Genomic DNA, 25409 nt, shown 5'->3' with positions numbered 1-25409 from the left:
TGATTTCTTAAAACGCTGAAACCCTCTGCACAGTTGTTGTCTCTTTGCAGTTTTCATTAATGTTTAGTGTACTTTCTGACATGGTTACTGTTGTAAGATCGTCGTCTTGCCGCTCAACTCGAACTTCTTCGACCGGAGATCTACTTACGCGCAACAAAAGGAAGATGTCTCTTGCTAAAGAGAAAGACGATCTGAGAAATTTAAACGACCGTTTTGCGGCTTACATAGAAAAAGTCAGGAATCTGGAAGAGGAAAATAAAAAGCTCAAAAATAAGGCATGGTGAGTAATCGGACTAAGGTAACAGATAGAGAGGTTAGCTTATAAAGTTCTTTAAAACTCGAGCTCTTACCCTCCCCCTATGAAATTTTAGCCCCCTTACTAGAATCATTTTATCGTACTCAGCAGTCGTTTTGGTCTCCTTTCAGCGAAGTAGAAGAGGTGCGAGAAAGTGTGAAAATAGCAAGAGTCGAACGAAAACATAGGGCTAAACAATACCTTAAGAAATAATTATAATAATAATAATAATAATAACAATGGTAATAATAATAACAATGATACTAATAATAATTATAATAATAATAATAATACTAACAGCCAATATATCTGACATTGACATTACATCGGAAAGTGCGCAAGCCAGAATTTAAGTAGTAACTCTTTATCAGTTTGAACTATTATTTTTAGATAGTTTTTATTTCTTTATTAACTTTTTGATGCTTTTTATAATTGTTATTAGTAGTCTTTAGATAGTCATTTTACGACAATTCTCTTTCGTACACAAGAAGAATGTACAATAGGGTATATATTTTAATATTCATATTCTTGAAAATAGAATAGTAAATAGTCTATTTTTTTTAATCTATGAATAAAGTTTTAATATAATAATAATAATAATAATAATAATAATAATGGGATTTAGCAGTGGACATGTTACGGAGATTCTCTTCTTGTCCACAGTTTCCAGGTCGAATTGGAATTGAGAATGTTTGTTTTTGGGGTAATCATAGGGAAGTTTCCTTGATTTGCTTTTTCCTAGGGTAACAATGGTGCCAACCATTTCAACGATCCTTCCATAGAGGAGGTCATGATATTCGAGTGACCTTTACTTCTTCGAGAATACCATGAGCTAATCTAAAGTCTTAGACATGTTTTGTCTTGTTTTCTTTTTTCTTTTTTTCATGGTAACACTTCTTGTCAATATTTCCAATAACATTTGGGTGTGGCTTTATTCCCGCCTGGGTAGCCTGTGCATCATTCCATCATCCTGAAGACGCTTTCGCGGATGAAGAATTCAAAGTGAATAAAGGATCGGTTGCCATATTTTTCTTAAGCGAGTTTTGTGTTTTTGAAAGTGCGAAATGTGAAATAGTTGTTCGAAAGGCTGATTCTTCTTGTGTTATCGGTCGACCAGCGGAGTTCGAGTCGAAACTGAAAGGGATATTTTATCAAATTTAAGTTATCACCTGATGCCAAAGATATTTCATGTATGCGTTTGTGAAAGCATTTAATTCTACCGTTCTGCAGTGCATTTTACGAGCGGGATCAGACTAAACGGGAGTTACACGAATCATACCGTGACTGTTACCGCAAAAGTCACGCCTCAATTTTAACCAATCATTTATTTGCTTTGAAAGAATTTTTCAAGGAACGCACTCTCTTATTGGTCAAATCTAGTCACATGTCAGTAGAGAACCGCCAAAACTTAAGCATATTTCTACGCGGTCCTAGGAGTCTTAACTTCTGAGCGAACTTTGTTTTACTTTGCTTTGAGGTTAGCTTACTTTCCAAAATGGCTACAACTGTAATATCACCTCGCACTCCGGCGTCTTCAGCGAGGGTCGAGGTGGCCTCCCCGACGAAGATGACCCGGATTCAAGAAAAAGAAGAACTTCAACACCTGAACGATCGTCTCGCCGTTTACATTGACAGAGTCAAATTCTTGGAAGAAACGAACAGCAAGTTGACAGCAGAAATAACTGTGATAACGAGCAAAAAACAGACTGAAATTGAAACCGTGAGGAACTCACTTGAAGCAGAGCTGAGGGATGTAAGGAGGTTGTTGGACGAGGTCGCAAAGGACAAGGCACGCGAGCAGATCGAGAACAAGAAGAACGCTGCTCTGGTCGAGGAATTCAAGAAGAAGTAAGTTAACCTTTAATATATTTTAAGTTAACCTTATTTTCATAAAACAACGGGAAGGCTGTCTGTTTTTAAAAGCAATTATTTCCTTCTAAAAATAATTGAGTTTTCGCTTGAAGTGTTCTTTTCGGTTGGTTGATACCGTGGAGTATGACTTGATTACGGTCGCGCTCTCGAGCCTTATTGCCTGCACGTGGAAGCTAATGACATGAGCATGATCGTAGTCTTAGTTTATATGGCTGGCTCGGTCATCTTCTTCACTCGTTCTGTTCAAACAACCGAGACTGAGGTGAAATGGAAACTTGTTGATTTCGTTACCCGCATGTCGATTTCATCAATTACATTATACGAACTCAAACGAACGTTTGCATCAATATTCGTGATTATTCGGGAGAGACGTCTACGTTACTCCTTAGACAGCATTGTAATGGGTGTTTCCTAGGCTAGCGTCGGGTAAAAAAATTATTGTTATCATTGTAAACCACGTAGATCAGTTACTGAGCGGTCATTTTGAGGGGAGAGCATTTTGTAAAGTTATCCTACTTGAGACACTAGCTACGCTGACTGGTCACGCGTAAGTTCCTTTAAATATTTTGGTGTAAAACATGGAGCAAACTTTTTTTAAATTGAACTCTGTGAAACCTCCTTTGTTCAGCATGCTAATTTTCTCATTGTCAGACCCTTTGTTGATTTGAACTTATTTCTAGGCTTTAGTCCCATCCAGTTCCTACAAAACGTGAATAAACTTGCATTGAATGGCTCACATTTTGCCGTTTTATATTCCTTGAATATTTAGAGTATTTGCTAAACGGAAGGTGCAGCATATTATGGTAAAGATTATGCAAATTTCTCGAAAATATTCAAAATTGTCAATAAATTTCGATGAGATAGGTTTTTTTGAAAACATGTGAAGGGTTTGTGTTTATCAATAGCATGCTGATGTTTATAGCTGTCTTTTGTGTTCAATGTCACACTCTCCACTGACTTTTTGTTTATGACATCAAAGGTTTGAGAAAGCAGCTGCAGCACACAAGAACAGTGAAGATGCCTTGAAAGCATCTCAGAGAAAGTTGTGTGATCGAGATGCACAGCTAGCTAATGTAAATCAAGAGGCAAAGAAGTTAGAAGCAGTTATCCAGGACCTAAGGAAAGAGTGCCAAGAACTGAAGGATGCTTTGGAATCAGCTAAATATGCCCTTGAGCAGGAGACCCTATCGAGAGTGGACCTCGAGAACAAACTCCAGTCCAAAGAAGAAGAACTCAATTTCAAGAAAGAGATGTACAGTAAGGTAAAAGTTTGACTTTTATTTGACTTTTGAGCCAAAATTATCATTGCTTTTAAAATCCAAATCAACATTTCTGCACAGGGAATAAGCAGTGACTTTTAGAAGCAAAAACTTCTTAGATTTTTGTTTGAAGGAAAACTCTTCAGTTTTATACTTGTGAAATAACAAAATTCCAACAGAGGCAATGGTGGAAAATACAACAAAATCAGGATCACATTAGTGAAATTTGTACTTTCAATCGCATGTTTATAAATTTATCTCTGATATCAGATGATAAGGAATTAAAGTACAGGTAAACTTGACTTTGTTCCACAGTGAATTTTTTATCATGTATTTAAACTTTGTCGATCAATATTTGTAATGTTTGTTAGAACCAAAACTTATAGTGGTAGAATGAAAAAAATGGAGGGCAGCATTATATTGAAAAGATGTCCAAAAAGTCTATTTTTTTCTCTAAAAGGAATATAGAATTAACCGGGAATCATTTCTTTGTTTCTTCAGGAAATGATTGAGATCCGTTCTCAGTTACAAAGTGTAGAGTCACAGCGCAGCAAAATAGAAGCTGAAGCAAAGAACAGATATGAAGGAATCTTGTCAGAAAAGCTACATGAACTGAGAGAGATGTTTGATAGCGAGGCCAGGCAATATAAAGATGAAACTGATGGTCTTTATGGTGCTAAGGTAGAGATCTCTATTGATGAACATTAAGCCCCATCCTTTCAAATAGAAGGCATGAAGCGAGGTTGAATTCAACCTCAGTTATGTTGGTATATTAAAAATGTCCAATACAAATTGTTCAATGCACCTTAACCCTTTAACTCCCATGAGTGACCAAAACAGAATTTCTCCTTACAATATCAATACAACATCAACCAGATAAGTGATGCGAATAAAGAAAAATTTCAATTTGGGGATAATATGTTGATCCAATACTAAATTCTCTGTGCTAACATTGTAAGAATTGTACGGTAGACAGTAAGGAGAATTACAAATTTGATCTGAAAGTTAAAGAGTTGATGTGGAAACACATGTGCCTGCTTTCAATGACAACATTGTTTCTTTACATATTGATAATGTAAATGGTAAGTGTGCTTCATGCCATGAAGATACCAACTTGGTTGACCCCTCTTACTCCAATGAGTGTGGTAACAGAAAAGAAAATATCAATTGGGGGATTATTTAATTGATCCAATACAAATTGTCCAAAGGAACACATTAAGAATTGTGTAGCAGACAGTAAGGAGAATTACTAATAAGATCTTGAGATTAAAAGTTGTGAACAGGAAACTTCCCAGTATTTCATGATATCTAAGTATATAGTCAGAGCTGACATTAAGAGCCCACATGCCACCAAAGTTATCAGCTAGTCTGCCATCATTAGCTGGCTATTTCCACCCAGTTTACTGTACATCCTTATATACAAATAAAATATTAAAAAAAACCAGTACAATTGTTGTTCAAAATACCATCACAGAGAATTTGCATAGCAGACATCTCCTATTTTTAAGTGGAATTGGATGCATTATTTATCAGTAATAGGTTTAGATGTTTCTGTATTTGAAGTTTGGGTTAGTGCCTTGGATTTTTTAACTGAATAGTTCCCATCCTTATTTATAATCTGATGATACAACATGGTGTCTATGATAACCCAACCACCTGCTTTTTCTGATCTGCCATCTACTTCAAGCTTATTAACCCTTAAACTCCCATGAGTGACTAAGACAGAATTTCTCCTTACAGTGTCAATACAATGTCAACTAGATTAGTGATGAGAGTAAAGAAGAATATCAATTTGGGAATAATTAGTTGATCCAATACAAAATTCTCTGAACTAACATTATAAGAATTGTATGGTTGACAGTAAGGAGAATTACAAAATTGATCTGGGAGTTAAAGGGTTAACACCTTGGTAATAAATACTTTTTTTTTTCTTTTCAAGTATGATGAACTCCAGAGGATGAATGCAAAGGATTTGGAGGAGTTGACACTGATCAGAGAAGAAAAAAGAACTTTGTCAATCACTGTTGAAAATATCAAATCAGAACTAAACCAGTTGCAGTCCAAGGTATATATATGTAGAACATTAATGATGGCTATTTTATTTACATGGGTTGATGTTGAAACTTTTTTGTGTTTTTGAAAGGTGAATCAGACTCTATTAGAGAGAGCAGAAGTCTTAAACTTGAAATAATAGTTGCTAACCTTTTTCAAACCCACAGAATTCAAGCTTGTTACAAAGAATTGAAGACTTAGAAAGTTTGCGTGCTAGTGACCAAAAGATAGCTGATGAGGCGATAGCAAACAGAGATGCACAAATCAAAGAACTACGCAAGAGAATTGATGCTCAACTCAGGGAATATGAGGATCTTATGGGAGTGAAGACTGCTCTTGATCTGGAGATTTTGACTTACAGAAAGATGTTAGAAGGAGAGGAATCAAGGTGCATTGAAACTGTGTTCTGTTAGTTTTAAAATAGTAATAAATGGATCAGGGTTGCAGTGTTTTCCTTAGGCACTGGCTGTCAACAAAATTTGCCACTTGGATTTTGGCTGGTGATTACTTAGTAAAGGGATGTGAATATTTTTTAGGTCATACATACACAACTGTTCATATCAAAAAAAATCTCAGTGAAAAGGATTAAGTAAACTCCTTGCCAACTTGAGTACCAGTGCCACTAAAACAAATAAGACATATTGAGTAAAAACCAGCTATGATCATATGAAGCTTGGTAGCCTTACTGTGAAGGGTAATGGAAGAGACTGGGACCAATATTTTGTGACAAGATTTCTCTTTGAGCAGGCTCATTTCTCGTTTATTGTTTCCTAAGCCACAACCCTGGGGTTGTTGCCAAGTGTTATTAGTCCATAAGAGAGAGCAGTATGAAAATAAATGTTAAGTTTCTAACAGGCACAGTTATCCTTCAGGTTGAACATAACTCCCCCAGCTTCTCCAGTATTTGGAGCCTCTGCAAAAAGTGGCAGACGTGCTGCTAAGCGAATTCGCACAGAGGATGAGACTGTAGAAACTAAGTATTCAAACAAAGGTTACATTCAGATAAAAGAGGCAAGTACAGATGGTACCTTTGTCAAGCTGTTCAACAGTGGAGCCAATGTGAGTCTTTCAATTTATTCATGACAAGCTGATGAGTTTTCATGAATGTTTATTTTGTTTTAAGAATTGGAAAATGTTAATTTTAGTTAAACTTCGTAGACTGGGAGTTACTCCAGAATGTAAAATTTTTAGTGGAAGAAAGTTTTTAGCCTTTGGTTGTTAAATCCCTACCTTTTTTTTCTCCCATTCTTGCATTCAATTTTGGGTTCCTTATCTGTGTCAAGGGTTATGAAAGTGCAGATTACCGTCTTTTTGGATTAATTTTTTTGGAAGATTTTGATTATAGTTAATTACCTGCTAAATCTTTTCTCTTCCTAGGATATGCCTCTTGGTGGCTGGAGTTTGGAAAGATCAGTAGATGGGGAACCACCTGTAACCTACAAGTTCACACCGAAATATGTCTTGAAAAGTGGATTTTATGTAACAGTAAGTGATTTTACATTTTGTTTACTATCTAAGATCAATGGAAGGTAGGGGATACCAGGGAGAAAAAGAATACCCATGCTTTATTTCTAACAGAAAATATATTTTAATTTAGTTTATGTTTGTGTTCAAAAGGGAAAGAAAAAAATCTAAAATGCTTCTTTTTTCTTTTGGAATTCACTTGAAATATGTCTTGTCTATGGCAGTAGTCAGGGTGGAAGTGAAAGCTGAAAAATTTACTTATACCATAGTCTGTAGGTTAAATACAGATAGCTTTTCCTGAAATGTGCTAAGTATAAAAATTGCTCCAAAATATTGTCATAAACTTACCCTTTGAGAATTTAGATGATTTAAGGTAGAAAACAAGCAGAAACAAAATGGTAAATGGTATTTTGTTTATGCATGGAATGCAAATTAAAAGAACTCATTTGAAGGCACAATTGCAGCTATCTGAGTGTGAATTTAGTGTGTTAGTCTTCTTTCTGTGGACGGAAAACCCAAGGACTAGGGGGAGGTAAATGTTGGAAATTTTTACCTGGGCTACATTGCCAGAAGGCACTCTCTCTGCACTGTGCCATTCATGCTTCCATTGAAACTTTCTGATATCATTTTAATCGAGAAATAACTTGTTCATTTTAGATTTGGGCATCCCAAGGTGGCGGCCAGCATAAACCACCTTCAGAACTGGTATTTAGACAGAAAGCCAGCTGGGGTGTTGGTAAAGAAACAAAAACAGTGTTGAAAGATGCAGATGGCCAGGTTTGTGTCTGTGTTTGTCAATTTGCTGATGAGGATGTAGAAGAGGAAATTTTTGAACTTCAGTTACTTTCCAGTCAAGTTGGAATTCCCTTTAGATATTTGGACTGTGCTCATTTTCATTACAGAGCCAACTGATTAGATAAAAGAACTTTATAACAACAGTTTATTGATATCATTGACAACCATTGTTAAGCAGTTTATATTTTGTGCAGTTCATATACAGATATTGAAAGACCTAGGGCACCTTGCATTAGACAGAATTGGTCAGCTAGACCAGTAAAATCATTTTTTTTTTTAAGAAAGGAATCCATCAGGTTTATGATCAATAAAATAATTTCTCAGAGATGTGGCCACCTAAATCCATCAACCTTGTTCTTTTTATTTTTGTAAATTTGTAAATATATCATAGTTTTCAATTGTATACAGTTCCCTGCTACAAATTTAAATGAAAATTAAAGGTATGTAAATTTTTAAACTCGGAGGCTTTCCTCTTGGAGCAAGGTATTATTACTCTTACTATTTCTGATGTTGTCAGGTTCTGTAAGGGCTAATAATGTTGGTAGTTGGCATGGCACAGTCAGGGGTGAATGGTGTAAGGTGTAATCCGTAAAAGTCAAAAAGAATAATACTAAAATACTTCAAGGAACAATGATTAAAAGTATTATTGGGACATAGGCTGTAATTCCTGACAAGGGATTCCAAAGCAGATCCCCTTTAACTTAGATGGGCTTGCCAGGTTGTCGCACTATATGATCCTAAACACGTTTTAAGTCCAAAAATACAGCGAATTGTGGAGTCGATAACAATTTGAGGTATATCATATATGAGAAATGCTTGAAAATGTGGAATGCAAGCTTAGCTTGGATTAATTGATTGGTCTTGTCTCGCCACAACCCAGTATTCTATTTGTTGGGTGGACTTTGACCCCTGAATCTTTGTGCTGCAAAAGCCTGTTTGAGTAAATTTGATACACGATCTACATTTCATTGTTATTTTTCTTTTTTTTGAGGAGAGGAAATGGTGCTATTTTGTTGAAGCCCAGTTTTCTTATTGATAACTCCATATATTTCTTGTAGGAAGCAGCTTCTGCAATTATTGAAGAAGTCAGCATTAGGACTGATGAAATTGACAGTCGGCGACAAAGTATGATGTCTGGACAACGCGAGGTAAGACATGGCTGCTCTTGTTGCACCCAATTGATAGTTGCTTTAGCTTCATGTTAGACTTCAAGCAGTTCCCCCTTTTCAGTGGAGTCTGTTGGTCAAGCATTAGAGGATCACTGTGAGCCTCATTTCCAGAGTTCTATGCAGAGCTAGTCCAGACCAACAATCAGGGTGTTAAAATTACGAAGGAGAACGTGCTGCCCTATTATCTGGCCTTGTTTCTGAAAAATTCCTAAACTGGGGGCACATGTTAAATTTCCTTTTATAAAATAAGAAACTGCTCAAAAGAGCCCGGCCAAAATCCCCCACAGAGTGTTTTAAAAAACATTAGAGTATAGTACAATGGATAATGCTTTATATAGATGCATTATTATCATTATCAAAGTGAATAATAGTTTTTTTTTCTTCTTCTTTAGGGTGAAACTAGCAAAGGTTGTGTAATTCAGTAGTGCTACAACTTTTCAATTGTAACAACTGATTTTGAGCTTTTTAGTCAGTCCTTCAGTTTGAAGAACAAAATAAAATTATGAGCTATATCTTTTTGTGTAGAAAAAAGAACTTGCCAAAGTACTTTTTTATTTGTAAAACCTGTTTGTAGTACAATTTTTTAACCCAAATTTTCAATACTCCAATTGATTGTCTACATTCTATCATCACATTCTGCTTAAGGTAAACTACGTTTCCATTGTATTTATTTTGAATGAAATCTTCAGTGTACAAGGGCTTCTAAAGCTTTTATCATAACAGCAGCCTAAACATTTTGTTCATTAAACTTAATTTTTAGAATGAGAATAATATATTTTGTGTGGGGCTTAGAAAGATAGTGGTGTTGATGCATTCCAGTGATACATTGTGTGCATTTTTCTGAAAGGGAAAGTTTTAAAGGACCTGCTCAAAGATTTACCTTATGAGACAAGGTGAACAGGTCAAGTACTTGAATGCAATTTGTGCGTGGAATTTCCTTAACTTTTCTAAAGGGCAGACTGGAAAATATTTTTCTCTAACATTTTCACTTTTCTTCTTTTCTAAAATATCTTGTATGTTTTGTACTTTTCTGGTTTGCCAGTAAAACTTGGAGTCTTTTCTTTTTAAGATGTATTCATTGAGGTGAGATTTTGTATGCAGTAGGTTGACCATGCAGTTTTTGTCTGCAGTATGAATAAACTGACCACCTGTCAATCAATTTCTTGTGTTGATCATTTTCCAAAAGGAAAATCCTTGTAATTCTCAAACTGGTTAAGCATATTTGGTGCGCCAGTGCTATTAAACCGTTATAAAAGGTTAATTGCAACAAACTTTGACGAATTACTTTGCTATATCCCCATCTTGCTTCCACAAGCACCTTCCACCCTCCCCTCCCTGAAAAAAATAAAGTAGAATTCTGTCTGACTCTAATCAGTTCCCGAAAAAAACAAACAAATAGTCGTGGCTATAGCGGGTTTTGAAAAGTCAACTAAGAACTTTTCACCACGGAGCCGACGAAAATTTACGAACCCTAACGGAAATAATGACTCGAAAATTGCGCAAACAAAATCTTCAGTCTCGCCAGTTACAGAGCACCACCTGGGTACTAGTTCGGTAATATCATATCCAGTCTTACGCCGAAACAAGGAACAAAGAGAATGCTGGGGAATCTGTGCTAAATTCAAAATGGAGGTTCTGTCTTGGTCCGGTGATTGGAATCTCCCCTCTGTGGACGTCCGCTGTTTGGAGGTTTTGGTTGGTAAACTGCCTTCCTTTACGCCCAGATCTATAATAACATTTCTTAGCTTCTCCATTTTTGTTATAGGCCTACGCTAAATTTGCTGAATGCCCGTTAAATGTCAATCGATGTAACAACCCTTGGAAATCTTCCATAGGTGAGGACTTTAACTCTAGAGATAGTCGGAACCAGTAACTATAGATTCCAAATAAGATTATTAGGTGCTGAAATAGACTGAATGTCTTACCTTTAGATTTGCTCGTCCATGATCAGAGAAGTGACGAAATATACGCATGTTTCACAGAAAATTCATTTGTTTCTTCTAGGAGAATTTCCGGTTTTGAAATCTGGTGAAGATGTACTCATCACGTCTAGCAAGATCATGGATTACTTGAGAGGAAAAGTAGGTATAAGGCTATAGTATGTTTATGTGTAGTCACAGAGTACCAAATTTCTTTGTGTTGCAATTTGCCGCTCACAAAAACTTGTCAGTAAAAATGGTTTTTAAAAATTTATGTCCTACACAGAACTTCAATGCCGATTATCAACTGACGGCAAAGCAGGGAGCAGACACTCTTGCATTTGTTTCACTGGTCCATAGCAAATTGTACCCAGCAATTGTAAGTTGAACATGCACTTTCTGTAAGAGTAATAGGTTAAAGTCGTACAAAATGTGATTCCTATTTCTAAACTATGCCAGTCATGATTGTTGCATCAATAAACCATGTTGATGCTTAAATTAAATTTCAAACTAAATTGAGGTGAATTAATTACATAAAAATTTTGTTTGGTCTGCAGTTATTTACATTATGGGTGGATAAAACAAATTACATTAAATTAACTCGTCCATGGTATGCACAAAGATTACCTTTTCCACTGAACTATTTTATCCCTGGACACATCTCAAGACAAACAAGGAGGCACCTGTCAAATGAAATGCACTCAGAGGTGACAGATGATGCACTGGAAAATAAGGTATGCCTTAAAATAGTAGTCTGATAAATTTGTCATAGTCTGCAGGAATTCAATCTCTGTTAAGGATGTTGTTGCTTTTATTTCTTTATATCTTTTAACAGATAAAATGTCTATGAAAAGTGAAAGAGGATGGAGTAAGTCCATAACAGGATAGCAAAGAAGGGCCGGGGGGGGGGGGGGGGGGTAATCCGTACCTCTTTTATAAAAAAAACATACAGGGTTATCATTATTATCTTTCATTTAACTGTTTGTACTTTTTCTTAGCTTGCTCTGTTCTCCAAATCTAAAGTGGCCTTACTAATGCTTTTTTGAATATTTACTGTACCAAAACATTTACACAATTACCAGCTTTCCACACAGCTTCAAAGTGGAGAAGCAGCAGCCTTACAAGCAGATTGCTGCTATTGGAGTGGATTGGTGTGGGTTTCAGAGCTGGTTGGGTCATTATGTTATGTTCCTGGCAAGACACTTTACTGTCACAATGCCTCTCTCCAGCTGGGAATACAAACAGGCACTGCTTAACTGTCAGGGTAACCTGATGGAGTTCTTGGGAATAAGCTATGTTTGATTAACTTCCTATCTGGGGGGAGGTACAATACTCTTAGTCGTTCCATGTTACAGAGACTGGGCTTGAGTACACACTCCACCTCATATCTAAATGGCTTTTAATGCTTCTCCAACACAAGCTTCATATGATGTTTTCTATGTTTCTCAGAGCAGTTTTAATGTGAGCATTATTTTGGCTTTGGTTTTGTCTCTCAGCTTTTCAAAGATGCTTTGGAATGTCTAAAACTATTATACACAATGCTGGATGGAAAGGAGTTTTTTTTTGGTGACAGGTAACTCAAAATATATTTGTTGTTCTCCTGGCTACTTGCTGTATATTTCCTTGTAAATGAATGAAGAGAATTTGGCTTTACATCAGGATAGGAGAGTCACCCTTTAGCTGATAAGTATGTAAATTCTCATTGCCTGTTTGTAGGATAGTGTTTTGAAATTTGCATGTTGATCACTTCTAGTGATTAAAGGGTTAACATAAAAAATCTTTTGTTCCTTACAGTCCAACCACCCTTGATGCTGTGGTATTTGCTCATCTTGCAGTGATCTGGAAAGCCCCATTACCAAATAAAAAACTGTATAACTATCTACAAGGATATGACAACTTGTGTACGTTCTGTGGACGAATATTACAGCGCTACTTCCCGGGAGAAGTAAATGGTAAGAGGGAAGCATTTTTCGGTTACGGGTGGCAAAAATTAACAACGAATGGAAATCACAGACTTGTAAACAAAATTGGTCGAATTTTTTTTCATTTTGGAGAAACACGACGGTATCTTTTATGGGAAGTTTGAAGTAGAGAGTTTCCTGAACTGAAACCAGCCTCAGGAAAATGATTACTCGAAGCGGCACTTAGCGGTATTAAGATAAAACGACTTTCAGCGAACGAGTTGAAAGGTCGGTTTTATCAAGCGATTGTGCAAAGGCCCGAAGAGGGAGCTCTTTCCTTGTATGAGAGTTAGAGGCGAGCAAACAAAAGACAACTACGTCATTCTTAATTGTAATCTTTAAAAAAGGGTACTGTTTGTCACTTTCTTCCAACTTTTAGTCTTTAAGACCTTGAGATAAGATATTCCCTCGAATAAGCGCCCAGGCGCTTATTTAAAATTTCGGCTCAAAGGAGAGGCTCTTATTGGAAGGAGGGCATTTATTATTCTCCTGTACGGATTCCGCTGTAGTCGAAGCTTTAAAAGTTATAAATAAAGCGGCAATAGAAACAGGTTTTCCTTGAATCCCTACTATTTTAGAAAGTGAGAAGGAGGGGGGCGCTTATCTGAGAAGGGCGTTTGTTTGATATTATGGCCTAGGGGTAGGTGCTTACACGGGAGGGGAGGGGGGGGCTATTAGAGCGTAGGCGCTTATTCGATGAAATATGGTATTTAAATTTAAATGGCTCCCTTAAAGCCTTGACCGCTTGTGGCGAAAAAATATTTAACGTAGGAGATTTATTTGCTGTTTTCCTTTTCAACTATCAGAACAACAACAACCGTCTTCATCGCCATACGGTCAGGATGACTCGGACTCATCTGAGCGGCGTAATAAATGGTTGGCCATTGGTTTTGCTACACTGGTCATGACACTGTACGCATTGTCCACTGGTCTGATTAAGGTAGAAATCAAAAGAGAGGGAGATGTGGAGGAATCAAACTCAGAGCAAGAAAGCAGTGAATGAAACACTGCAGTGTGAACTGAATAATGCTTAGGTTGTTAGATAAGACGCACCAGGAAAAAAGACAAGGGGAGTTTAAAGGGATCACTACACAAGTGTTCTTCTAGCATCAGGAAGGATGGCAGGTTGTAAAATTAACAATAAATTTAAACTTTTTCTTGACAGCGAAAGTGGTCGTTCGTGCCCTTACGCCCCCCCCCCCCCCCTAGCAACGTCCCAAACGGTACGAATTTCCATTGCTTTGCCAACATTTTCGATTATTTCGCCCTATAAACGGTCAAGCTTTGTTATTTTTGTTGAAGGCATGTAATTGGCCACTGACAGCTTGGAAATCCTTCCATCTGTGATTAACTGAAACATAAATGACCACGTAACTTACAAATTGTAGAATTTTCCTTGAACTAAAAGTATGATGACCTGTAACACTTCCGTTTCATGATTATTAGGGACCTCTAGCAAACCACGACGGCGACTGAAACAAGGACGTGACAAAACAAAAGATCTAAAGAGCAGAACAATAGCTCAGCACGTGCGTTTTAAAACTGTGTACATTTCTTAGCCGTCCTCTGCAAAATAACAACGTGAAATCATCAAAATTTGCGTGGTCCGAGAAAGGAAACCCCGACGGCAGATTATTTAAGTTTCCATTTGAAACTCAACGCTGCTCTTATACGTTATGCTGAGGTTAACTTGCGGCGCCATAAGAGATGGTAAGCACATCCAGTCACTCGCGAAATTCCAACTGAAAATATGTGTTAATTTTTAAATTGACGTCCTCCTTGGCGTTGTTGTCATAACTGCTAAAGGTCTCTATTTTTAGCTGGGGGCAACGGTTTGATATTATTCATAACTTCATGTTAAGTAAATGCAAACATTGCCTTGTCTGCTATTTTGTCAGAAAGGCTGTTATTTGGTATTTTGATCATAAAAAATGTCACGCAGCAAACATGTCATTGACTTCCTTTCGATAAAACTAAGTATTTCAATAAAACGCTCGGCACCTCTAGAACATATGACTCGTCCTTTGAACATCATTTGTTTCACTCCTTGTTGTTAAAGCCGTTGTGCTTGGCGTGTAATCCATGTATTCTCAAATTTATTTCCTTTATTTGCCATGCAGAGATAATGACCAGTCAGGTAGAATGAAAAACTTTGCATTTGTTTTTCAAAGATTAAATTGGTACTTTAAAACACGCAGAGAAAATTTATTTAACAAATATGTACGTCATAAATTGACAAAAGGTGCCGTCAGCTGGGCGAAATTGAACGAAGAATTTTTTGTGGCAGTGGAAGCAAGTAAATTAGTGATGTTTATCACGTAGGAAACGACGTAAAGACTTCCTTTCTGTAAAGTTTAACTTCGAACATAAAGCTTAGCACACTGAAAAAATTAACCGTCCTTTGAGGCATTTTTGTTTCATTTTTTGTCGCTTAGTTTGGTCAAGGCGATGCAGGTAGCGTTAAATCCGCCTTTTCTGCTCGGAAGCATTCTTGTTCTTTTTGCATTTTAATATCCCTGAAATGGTAAGTTGATAACAACGCGAAGAGGTTAGTTTTGGGAGAAAATAGATTTCTGACCAATAATCTGAAAATAGATTTCTGGCGTTGTGAATATTTTTCTGGTACTCGGTCAACTGGTCCGATTAAGAGGAGTCGTATGCAAATTTTTACCTGAGCACTTGCAGACGTAGTTGTGAAAATTATTGCGTCGATAGCGAACCTGAGTTCAAATAATTTTGTTGACAGAGTAAATTGCGAATTGTTTTCACCGCAATTTTGGCATTTCCTGACGGTTTTAGGGTTTTTGGCGTGATGAGTATCCGACAGATGGATGAACACGAATTAAGATCCCATCATAAATATTTGATATGCTTTATATAAATGCTTGGCGATAAAATTAGTCTCCAACGTTGTAAGAGACATCACGTCGGCGCCAGAGAGGAAACCTGTCAAAAAGTCGGTCAGAATCTCTTTCTGTCTTCTTTCTCCGGCTTTGCCTTATCTTTCTTTACTCATGCTAAGCGGCCGAGATCTTCAAGAACGGGTCTGTCAGCGGACCTAACAGTCTATTCTGAAGTTTGAATTGTCCCCGGTGAAACGGACTCGAGGATTAATTGTCACCTGTTGGTTTAGTTGGTGGAAAGCGCATTTCTTAATAATTTTGGATGATCTCTTTTGCTGTAGACTGCTAATTTGAAACACAGGCGCTTTCGTCTGAAATGGAACACTTAACTTCCGTACACTAACTTTAAGAACAGTGGAGCATTCTTTGGCCGGAGCAAGCCGAAAAGGAACACACCGGAGTTTATTAAAAAAAAAAAAAGGGGGGGAAATTTCCGTGCGCTGCAGGAATTACGAACAACACGGAAGCCAAGGTAACGAGCTCTACTGAACAAAACGTTTAGAGAAATCATGAAATATCTGATAATTACCTGACCTGCGATCAATCATCGTGAAATGAAAGGTTCTAGAACTGCATTGAGTTTTTTCCTAGCTAATTATAGGTAATAATTTTGTGTCTTAGGGGTAAAATCAACCTTACGTAGGTGCTATCATCGAAGTCACAATAAGATACGATAGAAACCCACAAAGAAACACATCGGCTCAGAAGCAACGGGGCAGGATTATCGTGCGCTGCGGGAATGTCGAACAACACGGAAGCCGAGATGACGAGCTCCACCGAACAAAACGTTAGCCTAGGTTTCTATATCGCCATCATTGTAACTGGTTTAATCGGCAATAGTTTGGTGATCGCTGTCATTTCTGGCAAGAGGACCAAAAGATCCATCTATGATCTCTTTATTTTGAATCTTGGCATTACCGACTTGTCGTTCATCATCTTTTACATGCCAATCCTTATTTACGAGGGGTATATCAACATCATTTACAAAACTGTCTATTATTGTCGACTTGTTCAGCCTTTGTTAACAATCTTTTATTTCTTGAGCATCTTCACCATCTCTTCCATGGCAATCCATCGTTGCAGGCTGATTACAAATCCGTACAAACCCAAAATGAAAAAACGAAGTGGTTACTTGTGGATCGCTGCTATCTGGCTCTCTTCTTTAATTATCGTGCTGCCATTGTCCATTGTCACAAAATCGAAAAACGGGCGATGTAACGAGGAATGGCCATCACTGAACCATCGCAAAGCCTACACACTGGCTCTTTTCATTCTTCAGTTTGTTATTCCGCTTCAGATAATCGCTACAGCAAACCTTAAAATCGGCATCTACTTGTGGCGCTCACCTGTTCCGCAAAGTTCCCTTTCCACTGCTAAGAAGAAGCGGGCACAGAGGAGAAAAAGGGAGAACATGCAGGTTATCAAAACACTGGCTTTGATCGTGATTCTGTTCACCATCTGCTTACTGCCGGGTCAAATTGGTTATCTTTTATGGGAATTTGGAGATGAAGAAGACCAAGCCACGCTGGACATCATTTTCAAATTTGCCATTATTCTCGATTGCCTTCATGCTTGTGTGAATCCGATCTTTTATGGACTGATAACTGAACAGTTTCGCAGAGAATACATCAGATATCTTTCGTTTTGTCTGTCATGCGGCACAGAAGAAAAGAGCGTTGTACGTCGCAACGACGATTTGGAGAGCCCAGATGGGATTTTATCGCCTGAAACCAGCAGAACAAAACCACCCAATTGCAAAGACGTAGTTGAAATGATGCCGGATCAGAACGAGTACAACACAAAACTTTGAGACATTCAAAGTACGCATATGGGAACCACTCAAGGACAAGTTGATTAGTCTTAAAATGGTGTCTGTTCAGCAGTATCTCTTGTGAGGGACGCAGAGGTCTAATGGCTCGCGCAAGACTCTGGGACGAGGAGTCTGGGTCGAGGATCTGGCCAGGTTATGGTGTTCTGTTCTTTGTCAGGATATTTTACTCTCTCAGCACGGCCTATTTGTACTCACCCGAGGATATAGATCAGTAGCGGTGATAATAAACATATCTCAGATTGAGGCAGAGAACCGATTCTCTTACAATTGGCAACGCAATGTACCTGCGTTCATTGTCTTTTTTAGATCGGGGCACCCTTTGAGATGCATTCCAAAACAGTCCACCTCAAATAACAGCTTTTACTTCAAGGGGTAAATGGCGGAGGCCAAATCTAGCCCCTATGGACTAGCTTTGAGGCCCGAAAGACCACACTGTATATAATGTCTACAAACGAGTATAACACAGGTTATTCCCATGTCCTCAGCTTAAAGCGACTGCATGCCAGTATTACTCCACTTGGGCGGGTTTTTGGCTGTGAAAACCCGTACCCGCACCACTGTGTATTTCATACTGTGCCCCTCCCTCCCCCCCACCCTTCATTGCCTCATTCCCTGGGTCCTCCTCTCGACAGGAATTAGAGTGAGTGAACCCTGTCACCTGAGTAAGGAATAAATTAAGAATTTCTAGGTCGCCGGCCAGAAGTGCTGCTTGCTTTTGATTTCCCAAAAGTAAGTTTCTTTTAACCAATTTCACTTGACGCAAACGCTCTCGTTTATTATCAGAGTACTTACATTGGAAATATTTGCAACGGGTGCTAAACCAGATTAGGAAAAATGTAGAAGAGACTCATATTTGATCTGACAAAAGTAATTAGATGTGAAATATTTGGACGGTGACTTAAGTTGACCGTCCACAATATTGTTCTCTCACGGATATTAAAGTACTTTGAACACGTGCTATCGATTGAAATATCCATTGCACTGGTGTTATTTATTCTTATTTGACAATAATAAGTCTTCTACGACGAAAATCACTGCTTGTATCCAAAAGACTTTGTTTAGTGAAAATGTATCATTCTAAATCAAAATTGCTAAGGCCTTATATTTCAACAGACATTTCTCATCCGACGGCATTTTTTCTTGGAAAACTGATAAATATAAATTACCGTAATCTAACCAGTGGTTTATATTCGAGACACGTCCTATTTATGAGCTACAAAGGGCCCCTTTTATTTCTGAGAGTCTAATCATATTTACAAGGAAAGTCCGCAATTAAAATCAGTTAAACCGGTCCGAAAGTCCGTGGCAATGCAACAGTCTTTGAACTCATTCAGTTCCCATTGAGTTAAAAAGAAGTTAATACCGCTCAAACTCAGTCAGTCTCCCACAATCGAACACTTCTTCAAGCCAAATTTCCTCCGATTAAAAGAGTTACTCCGTAGGCCACTGACCACAGCCTGCGAAAGATGTAGCAGCCTTAGCTAGCCTTCAGGTAGAATTCCACGAAAACGAAATTCCTTTTTTTACCGCAGTCTGCTTTAAGATGGAGGTGTTTTGCTTGTTCTTCTTTGAAGGGCTATAGGGTAAGAATTTAGCTGGTTGCAACCCAAGTTAACTTAAATACTTTCGTGATATTCTGTGAAGCGCGTGAAAAGCTTAACCTAAAAGTTTTGAAGTAATAGTGTAGTTCCTAGGCTGTGAGTACGTATTGATCCAATTTTTCCTACTTTCCAAAAAGTTGTGGGTTGCTTCACAGGCTTCTTTTGTCGTAGACAGTTGATTACAGCAATAGCTTTTTCTCACGATCAAATCAATGATTTTACATTCGTGAAGAAAACCCTGTGTCTCTTAAACAGCACATGACAGCAATTTACGCAAGGTTGAACTGAAATGAGTGAAACAGAGCAGGCCACTGATCTCCCTCACAGGGCCCCTCTTAAAGCAAAAAGGCTTGGAGACGAGGTTGGAAAAGTCACAGTCGAAGTACTGGGTCACAACTAATAACATCATGTACTCAGTCAGTTGGTGTATAAATATATTTGATAAGGGTTGGTTCCTGCAGCGTAGAGGAGCATGCTGTCGAGGATCGCGTTATGTGTGAATTTGTGTTTTTGGAATACCGTGGCTCGTTCAGATCATTCGGTATCGTCTTCACATCCTCGTTGGTAAGTTTTCTTTTTGTTGTCAACGGCGAAATTATTTCTATTGTGCTCTCTGCGTTGTGGGTCTCTTGCATTGTGTTCACCCGTGTTGTGCCGCACGTAAGACAAAACGACAGATATCTGATGTATTCTCTGCGAAACTGTTCAGTTAACAGTCCATAAACGATCGGATTCACACAAGCGTGAAAGCAATCGAGAATAATGGCAAATTTGAAAATGATGTCCATCGTGGCATGGTCTTCTTCATCTCCAAATTCCCATAAAAGATAACCAATTTGACCCGGCAGTAAGCAGATGGTGAACAGAATCACGATCAAAGCCAGTGTTCTGATAACCTGCATGTTCTCTCTTTTTCTCCTCTGTGCCCGCTTCTTCTTGGCAGTGGAAAGGGAACTTTGCGGAACAGGTGAGCGCCACAAGTAGATGCCGATTTTAAGGTACGCTGCAGCGATTATCTGAAGCGGAATAACAAACTGAAGAATGAAAAGAGCCAGTGTGTAGGCTTTGCGATGGTTCAGTGATGGCCATTCCTCGTTACATCGCCCGTTTTTCGATTTTGTGACAATGGACAATGGCAGCATGATAATTAAAGAAGAGAGCCAGATAGCAGCGATCCACAGGTAACCACTTCGTTTTTTCATTTTAGGTTTGTACGGATTTGTAATCAGCCTGCAACGATGGATTGCCATGGAAGAGATGGTGAAGATGCTCAAGAAATAAAAGATTGTCAACAAAGGCTGAACAAGTCGACAATAATAGACAGTTTTGTAAATGATGTTGATATACCCCTCGTAAATAAGGATTGGCATGTAAAAGATGATGAACGACAAGTCGGCAATGCCAAGATTCAAAATAAACAGATCATATATGGACCTTTTGCTCCTCTTGCCAGAAATGACAGCGATCACCAAACTATTGCCCATTAAACCAGTTACAATGATGGCGATGTAGAAACCTAGGCTAACTTTTTGCTCGATAGAGCTCGTCATCTCGGCTTCCGTGTTGTTCGACATTCCTGCAGCGCACGGTAATTTTCCCCCGTTGCTTCTGAGCCGATGTGTTTCTTTGTGGGTTTCTACCGTACCTTATTCTGACTTTCGATGACAGCACCTACGTAAGATTGATTTTACCTTTAAAACACAAAATATTTACCGATAATTAAATAGGAAAAAACCCAATTCGGTTCATTCTAAAACCTTTCGTTTCACGATTGATTGATCGCAGGTTTGGTAATTATCAGATATTTCGTGATTACAGTAATATGTTTAAAGGGATGTATCCTCTACTAAGCTGAAGATCCTTTAATAAAAGAAAAATAGCTCTTTGAGCAAGAAAGTGACTAATGAGATAATTTAGTTCAGTGGTGCAGAATGTTTTTTTATGCAACCACTAGTTTTCAAATTTGCGTTCACGTGTCATTTTCGTGTAAATTTATTTAAAGTTTTCAAAAAAAGCCGCCAATGAAATGATAAATATTCCCCAAATGATGCTTATAGTTGAATTGATCAGCAATCAACACACCAGTCAATAACTGAGGTAGACAATTTGATTCTAGCAAAAATGTCTAAATGGAATTTTGTGGTTTATAATAGTTAGCTGAAAAATCTCGAAGGATCCCAGAATATGCCCAGCGACTTTAATGCCTTGCATATTTTCTCTGAGCGACTTGACGAATTGACAGCTCTCATTTAACTCTCAATAGGCAGGGAAGAAAAAAACTCACCAGAATTGTTTACAGCTGTTCTTTTAGTGTCAGTTCTCGCGGCCGTTTCCTTCTGTTAGCGCGTAGGATTCTGTGGTAACTAAGTTGATTCTACTCAATTCCTTCTTGCTGGCAGCTGTTGGTAATGAAAAAAAAAAGCCCTAAGGTTTTCGGTTAAAGCGTTATTTCAACCAAATAACAGAGGTAGCTTTCTCACCGCTAGTTATAAATCTAAGTGGAACGTGTCTTCATTATAACGTGTCTAGTTCCAGCACGTTAAACATGAAAAGCGAAAAAAGGGGTAAGCGCGTTCATTCTCTCGAATTATTTAAGATTACCTGGGAAATCGGAACCTGCTGTTTTACAATTAAGCGGAAAAAATGTCGTTCTTAGAAAAATTTCAATGGTTTCCTCTCAGACCCTATGTAAGGGCTGTGGTGGCCGTTGTTAAAAATTCCCTATTATGGGACTTTCCTTAGGGTGTGATACTACTTAAAAAGTTTTATGTGGGTTATTGATTTACGGAAGGTAATGAATCTACTTATTGTTTACAGAAAGCAATGCACGTTGCGCAAAATTTGCATTTCAATCTTAAGGGCATTTTGTTTTTGTTCCACGACGACTGTTTCTGCCCGAAAGGAAAATCTTTAATTTTTCAACAAAACTTATTCGTGAAGATTACTCCCCAAAAAACTTGCCAATGTAGAGTAAAAGAGGCATTTTAGAGCCCTGCCATTAATGCCATTAGTATCACTTTTATTATTTACGCCGGTGGATACCTTTTGAGCATTTAGTTTGATAATTGGAAATGCTGAAAAGTCACTCTGAAGAATTACTAAAAGTACGTCACTGAATATTATAAATTTCATTGCTAATTCAGCGAGCTATTATTTCTCAAGAATTACAAAAGTTATTTACTTTAAACTCTCTTTTCGAGGCGGGGTAAGTCTTCGGCCTTAAAATTTGATCTTAGAGAACCAGCCTGAGTTAACGATAAAATTATCCGGTATAGTTTCGTGTGAATGACTGGTAGCAGGTTCACTGACATGAAATATTTAAAAAAATTTTTCGTTTTCTTTATGTAAAGATTTAACGTAAAACTGTAACTAATGATTGATTATAACGGATATAAGTGACATTTTTGCAAATCGTGTTTTGTCTAAGCTTTTAAATTAAAACACCGAAAATGAGATTTTTTGATGAATTCAATTTTTAACCTGGTACGAATTTCGCAAATCATTGGCGCTTGAAAGATACAGCATTTAGTAAGTTGTATCGAGCGGTTTCGGCAATTTGAAGGTTATTTGTCTCAATATGTACACCCTAAAATTGAGATTGGCGCGGGCAACTTCAGAATTATACATATCAAGGATTCTTACTTTAAAAATAGCAAGTATTCATTTTCCCACCAACAGATTTTTAATTTAAATTTCAAAGTTTTTGTTTTGGAATACAAGGCACTCAGTCATTATTAGAGAAACTTACTTTTGCGTTTTCAGCTCTCCGAAGGTCGCAGTTATGGTTTATTTCAAATCTTCCCAGACTGATCGTTAATTTCAATTCCTCTCACCAGCGCAACTTTTTTATCAATTTTTTTTTGTTGATTGATTTGGCGACGAGGCTTTTGTTTCAACATCGGCACCTGCATTGTTTATCTAAGATCCTGAAAGTAATATCGCAAAGATGTGTTTGTTAAAGCGGTATCCCGATGATAATTTCGCCTAAGGTACAAACATGAGAATAAACATTCAGCGCTTGTGATAAAATTTGTCGGCAACCGATTATGTTAAAACCGATGTTCCCGAAGAGAAATAAGAAAAACAGAAAATTTGTTTAGCTCAAAAAAGATTTTTGCGTATAAAGATCATGTCAATGAACTAACAGTCGGTATCTGAGTATTATATTTTCTAAACTCAAGATTAATTATTAAAAAATTCAAGAAAATTCTTGTGATATTTACACTTTGAATTATATCCAAAATTCACATAAATGACCTTCCTTATGACCTTCCTAATTTCAAATTTCAGATTAACTCTGAGAAATGCACAGAAAATAAACTATTCAAAGTAAAGACCGGATCAAGCTCATGATATCAAACATACATGGTGTCCCCGTTACTCTGCAACTATGCAACATAAAATAATTTTTTTTTCCAGAACCAGAGAATCACATTTGAAAAATGAAGACATTGTTTGACGTTAGTGAAAAGAGCGAGTAATTTTTAGCACAGTTATGCATTTTTAAGCCTTCAGTCAGGACACCAGTTGGCCTGGTAACGTATCCTATTTAGCATTAAGTATCTAACAAATACAAACCCCCCCACCCCCAGTCTTTCTCTGTCTCTCCCTTGGATGAGTTGACAGTTGATCGGACTAGCCTTTCACAATGCTAAGACCCATGCACTCAATCATCTAGGCGCCTGCTGCCCGCAGTAAACTGCTTGACCAATAACCCATAAGCCTGTAGACATTTAGAGCCTCAACCCTCACGTCCTGTAAATATTCGGAAGAAGGAACAAATTACCTTGGTTTTTTTAAAATATTTTTTTCGGTCTCTCGTCGTGCAATATTTATAAGTGTGCGAAAGAAGATTGTTTAATATGGGCTGTCTTGCTTTCGCCCTCTTGGTGCGCGATGTCTATCTGGGTAATCAGAGTTATTGTTGTCGAAGTTGGGTCATACTGCTTCCCAGGCCTTTCAAAATTTAACTGAACTCATTTCGCCGTGGAATTACACGGGGTTAACGTAGTTGGATGGAGAGAAAAGGGAAACAGAATTAGAACAACAGCTTGAGGAGCTTGAAAACTTTCCAATTCTTTCTTTTTTTAACGTGATTAAGGTTTTTTTCTTTTTGCAGTTGGGTTGCATCAAAATGGGACGGTCATAATTTATTTAACCCCTTCTGCTCGATTACAGACGCATGGCAAATTCACTCCTCGCAAATACCTACCTGAAAACTGTTTTCTTCTTCACTTCATTAAATAAAAGAATGGCACAACCACATGGTTTGTTGTTTACCATGGATCTTTCGACAAACTTCGATTGTTACGCGAAAATTGCTACTTACAGCTTGTAAAATGCTTGATTGTGAACTCAAAACTGGGAAGACAAAATATTAACATAAGGTGATCGCAAAGTTGTATTTGATAGTTTCCTGATACGTTTTTCAATTTTCATTCAATGAACTTTCACCAAATGAACCCTTCGAATTCCTTGTCAATATTAGCCTTTAGCGTGCCAAATACAAGTGCCGATGGTCGCAAAAGAAATTGAAACCTGACAAAATGTTTTTATTTACATATTTCCTGATATTCGTTGTTAGACAGCACGCCTTTTGACTTGAAATTTATTTATCTATTTAATGTATTTATTTAATCATTATTTATACACGGTAAAAAAATTCATTAGATACAAAAAATTCCAATACAATGGCTGATATCCTAAGAACCTACAAATCCTAAACCGAACATTATATTAACTTACAACTATGTGCCACTTAAAAACCTGATTTCCATGAATGCCGTGTTTAAAAATTATGATTGAGAAGGCATTTAAATTGGTTTAAAGAACCAGACTCTCTAATGTTACAGGGTAAGCTATTTCAGAATGTTGCGCCTTTATAACTAAAACTATTTTTTCATGTAGTTAGTTCTTTGAAAGGGGACAACACGTTTATTGTTTACTGAGTCCCTCAGAGGGACCATCGCTCTGACGAAGGGCTAACGCTCGAAACGTCAGCTTTTTTACTCTTTACGGTGGCTAATTTACGTTTTCAACCCAGTTGTTAACACTAAATTACCCTCAGAGAATAGTTTGATTAATTTCGCTTTCTAAATTTAGACGTGAGATATTTGGGAACCAGACCGTAAAAAGACCTGAAAACCGTTACGGCGTTCTGAATTCTACGTTGAGATTTCAAGTCTTTCCTGCTGAGTTTAATTTGTGAAACAAGGAATCGACATCTACATCATAGTTTGATGAAGTTATTACACGTGCAGCACGGTTTTGTAGTTTTTATAACTTGTT

The 25409-nt window shown here is 37.6% G+C and overlaps 4 protein-coding genes across 4 annotated transcripts; 3 read left to right on the top strand and 1 right to left on the bottom strand.

The window, feature by feature from the left end:
* Positions 1 to 1686: 1686 nt before the first annotated feature.
* On the top strand, positions 1687 to 10065 carry LOC131784702 (lamin-B1-like). Its single transcript, XM_059101531.2, has 10 exons — positions 1687 to 2143; positions 3147 to 3429; positions 3928 to 4107; positions 5366 to 5491; positions 5646 to 5866; positions 6351 to 6537; positions 6856 to 6963; positions 7600 to 7719; positions 8796 to 8885; positions 9299 to 10065. The coding sequence occupies exons 1-10, from the start codon at positions 1791 to 1793 to the stop codon at positions 9329 to 9331; spliced, it is 1701 nt and encodes a 566-aa protein (XP_058957514.2). The 5' UTR covers positions 1687 to 1790; the 3' UTR covers positions 9332 to 10065.
* Positions 10066 to 10517: 452 nt separating this feature from the next.
* On the top strand, positions 10518 to 14795 carry LOC131784576 (metaxin-1-like). Its single transcript, XM_059101400.2, has 8 exons — positions 10518 to 10601; positions 10672 to 10741; positions 10911 to 10987; positions 11112 to 11204; positions 11383 to 11559; positions 12322 to 12398; positions 12620 to 12777; positions 13593 to 14795. The coding sequence occupies exons 1-8, from the start codon at positions 10533 to 10535 to the stop codon at positions 13787 to 13789; spliced, it is 918 nt and encodes a 305-aa protein (XP_058957383.2). The 5' UTR covers positions 10518 to 10532; the 3' UTR covers positions 13790 to 14795.
* Positions 14796 to 16166: 1371 nt separating this feature from the next.
* LOC131784870 (neuropeptide FF receptor 1-like) lies at positions 16167 to 18439 on the top strand. The gene has a single exon (XM_059101702.2). It carries the CDS (start codon positions 16429 to 16431, stop codon positions 17497 to 17499), a length of 1071 nt encoding a protein of 356 aa, XP_058957685.2. The 5' UTR covers positions 16167 to 16428; the 3' UTR covers positions 17500 to 18439.
* A 284-nt stretch (positions 18440 to 18723) lies between these two features.
* On the bottom strand, positions 18724 to 21821 carry LOC131784791 (galanin receptor type 1). The gene is made up of 3 exons (XM_059101622.2): positions 21723 to 21821; positions 21406 to 21520; positions 18724 to 20792 (listed from the first exon to the last, which is right to left on the bottom strand). Exon 3 carries the CDS (start codon positions 20693 to 20695, stop codon positions 19535 to 19537), a length of 1161 nt encoding a protein of 386 aa, XP_058957605.2. The 5' UTR covers positions 20696 to 20792; positions 21406 to 21520; positions 21723 to 21821; the 3' UTR covers positions 18724 to 19534.
* Between the last annotated feature and the right edge of the window lie 3588 nt (positions 21822 to 25409).

The sequence above is a fragment of the Pocillopora verrucosa genome, chromosome 4, assembly GCF_036669915.1.
Source record: "Pocillopora verrucosa isolate sample1 chromosome 4, ASM3666991v2, whole genome shotgun sequence".
NCBI classification, from domain to species: Eukaryota; Metazoa; Cnidaria; class Anthozoa; order Scleractinia; family Pocilloporidae; genus Pocillopora; species Pocillopora verrucosa.
The sequence above is the reverse complement of the archived record's forward strand: the minus strand, read 5'-3'. Positions and strand labels throughout refer to the sequence as shown.

Coding starts and splice junctions, on each gene's coding strand:
- LOC131784702 (XM_059101531.2), top strand. CDS start 1,791: ATGGCTACAACTGTAATATCACCTCGCACTCCGGCGTCTTCAGCGAGG. Junction 2,144..3,146: donor GTCGAGGAATTCAAGAAGAA/GTAAGTTAACCT, acceptor ATGACATCAAAG/GTTTGAGAAAGCAGCTGCAG. Junction 4,108..5,365: donor ATGGTCTTTATGGTGCTAAG/GTAGAGATCTCT, acceptor TTTCTTTTCAAG/TATGATGAACTCCAGAGGAT.
- LOC131784870 (XM_059101702.2), top strand. CDS start 16,429: ATGTCGAACAACACGGAAGCCGAGATGACGAGCTCCACCGAACAAAAC.
- LOC131784576 (XM_059101400.2), top strand. CDS start 10,533: ATGGAGGTTCTGTCTTGGTCCGGTGATTGGAATCTCCCCTCTGTGGAC. Junction 11,560..12,321: donor ATGATGCACTGGAAAATAAG/GTATGCCTTAAA, acceptor TTTGTCTCTCAG/CTTTTCAAAGATGCTTTGGA. Junction 12,399..12,619: donor GAGTTTTTTTTTGGTGACAG/GTAACTCAAAAT, acceptor TGTTCCTTACAG/TCCAACCACCCTTGATGCTG.
- LOC131784791 (XM_059101622.2), bottom strand. CDS start 20,695: ATGTCGAACAACACGGAAGCCGAGATGACGAGCTCTATCGAGCAAAAA.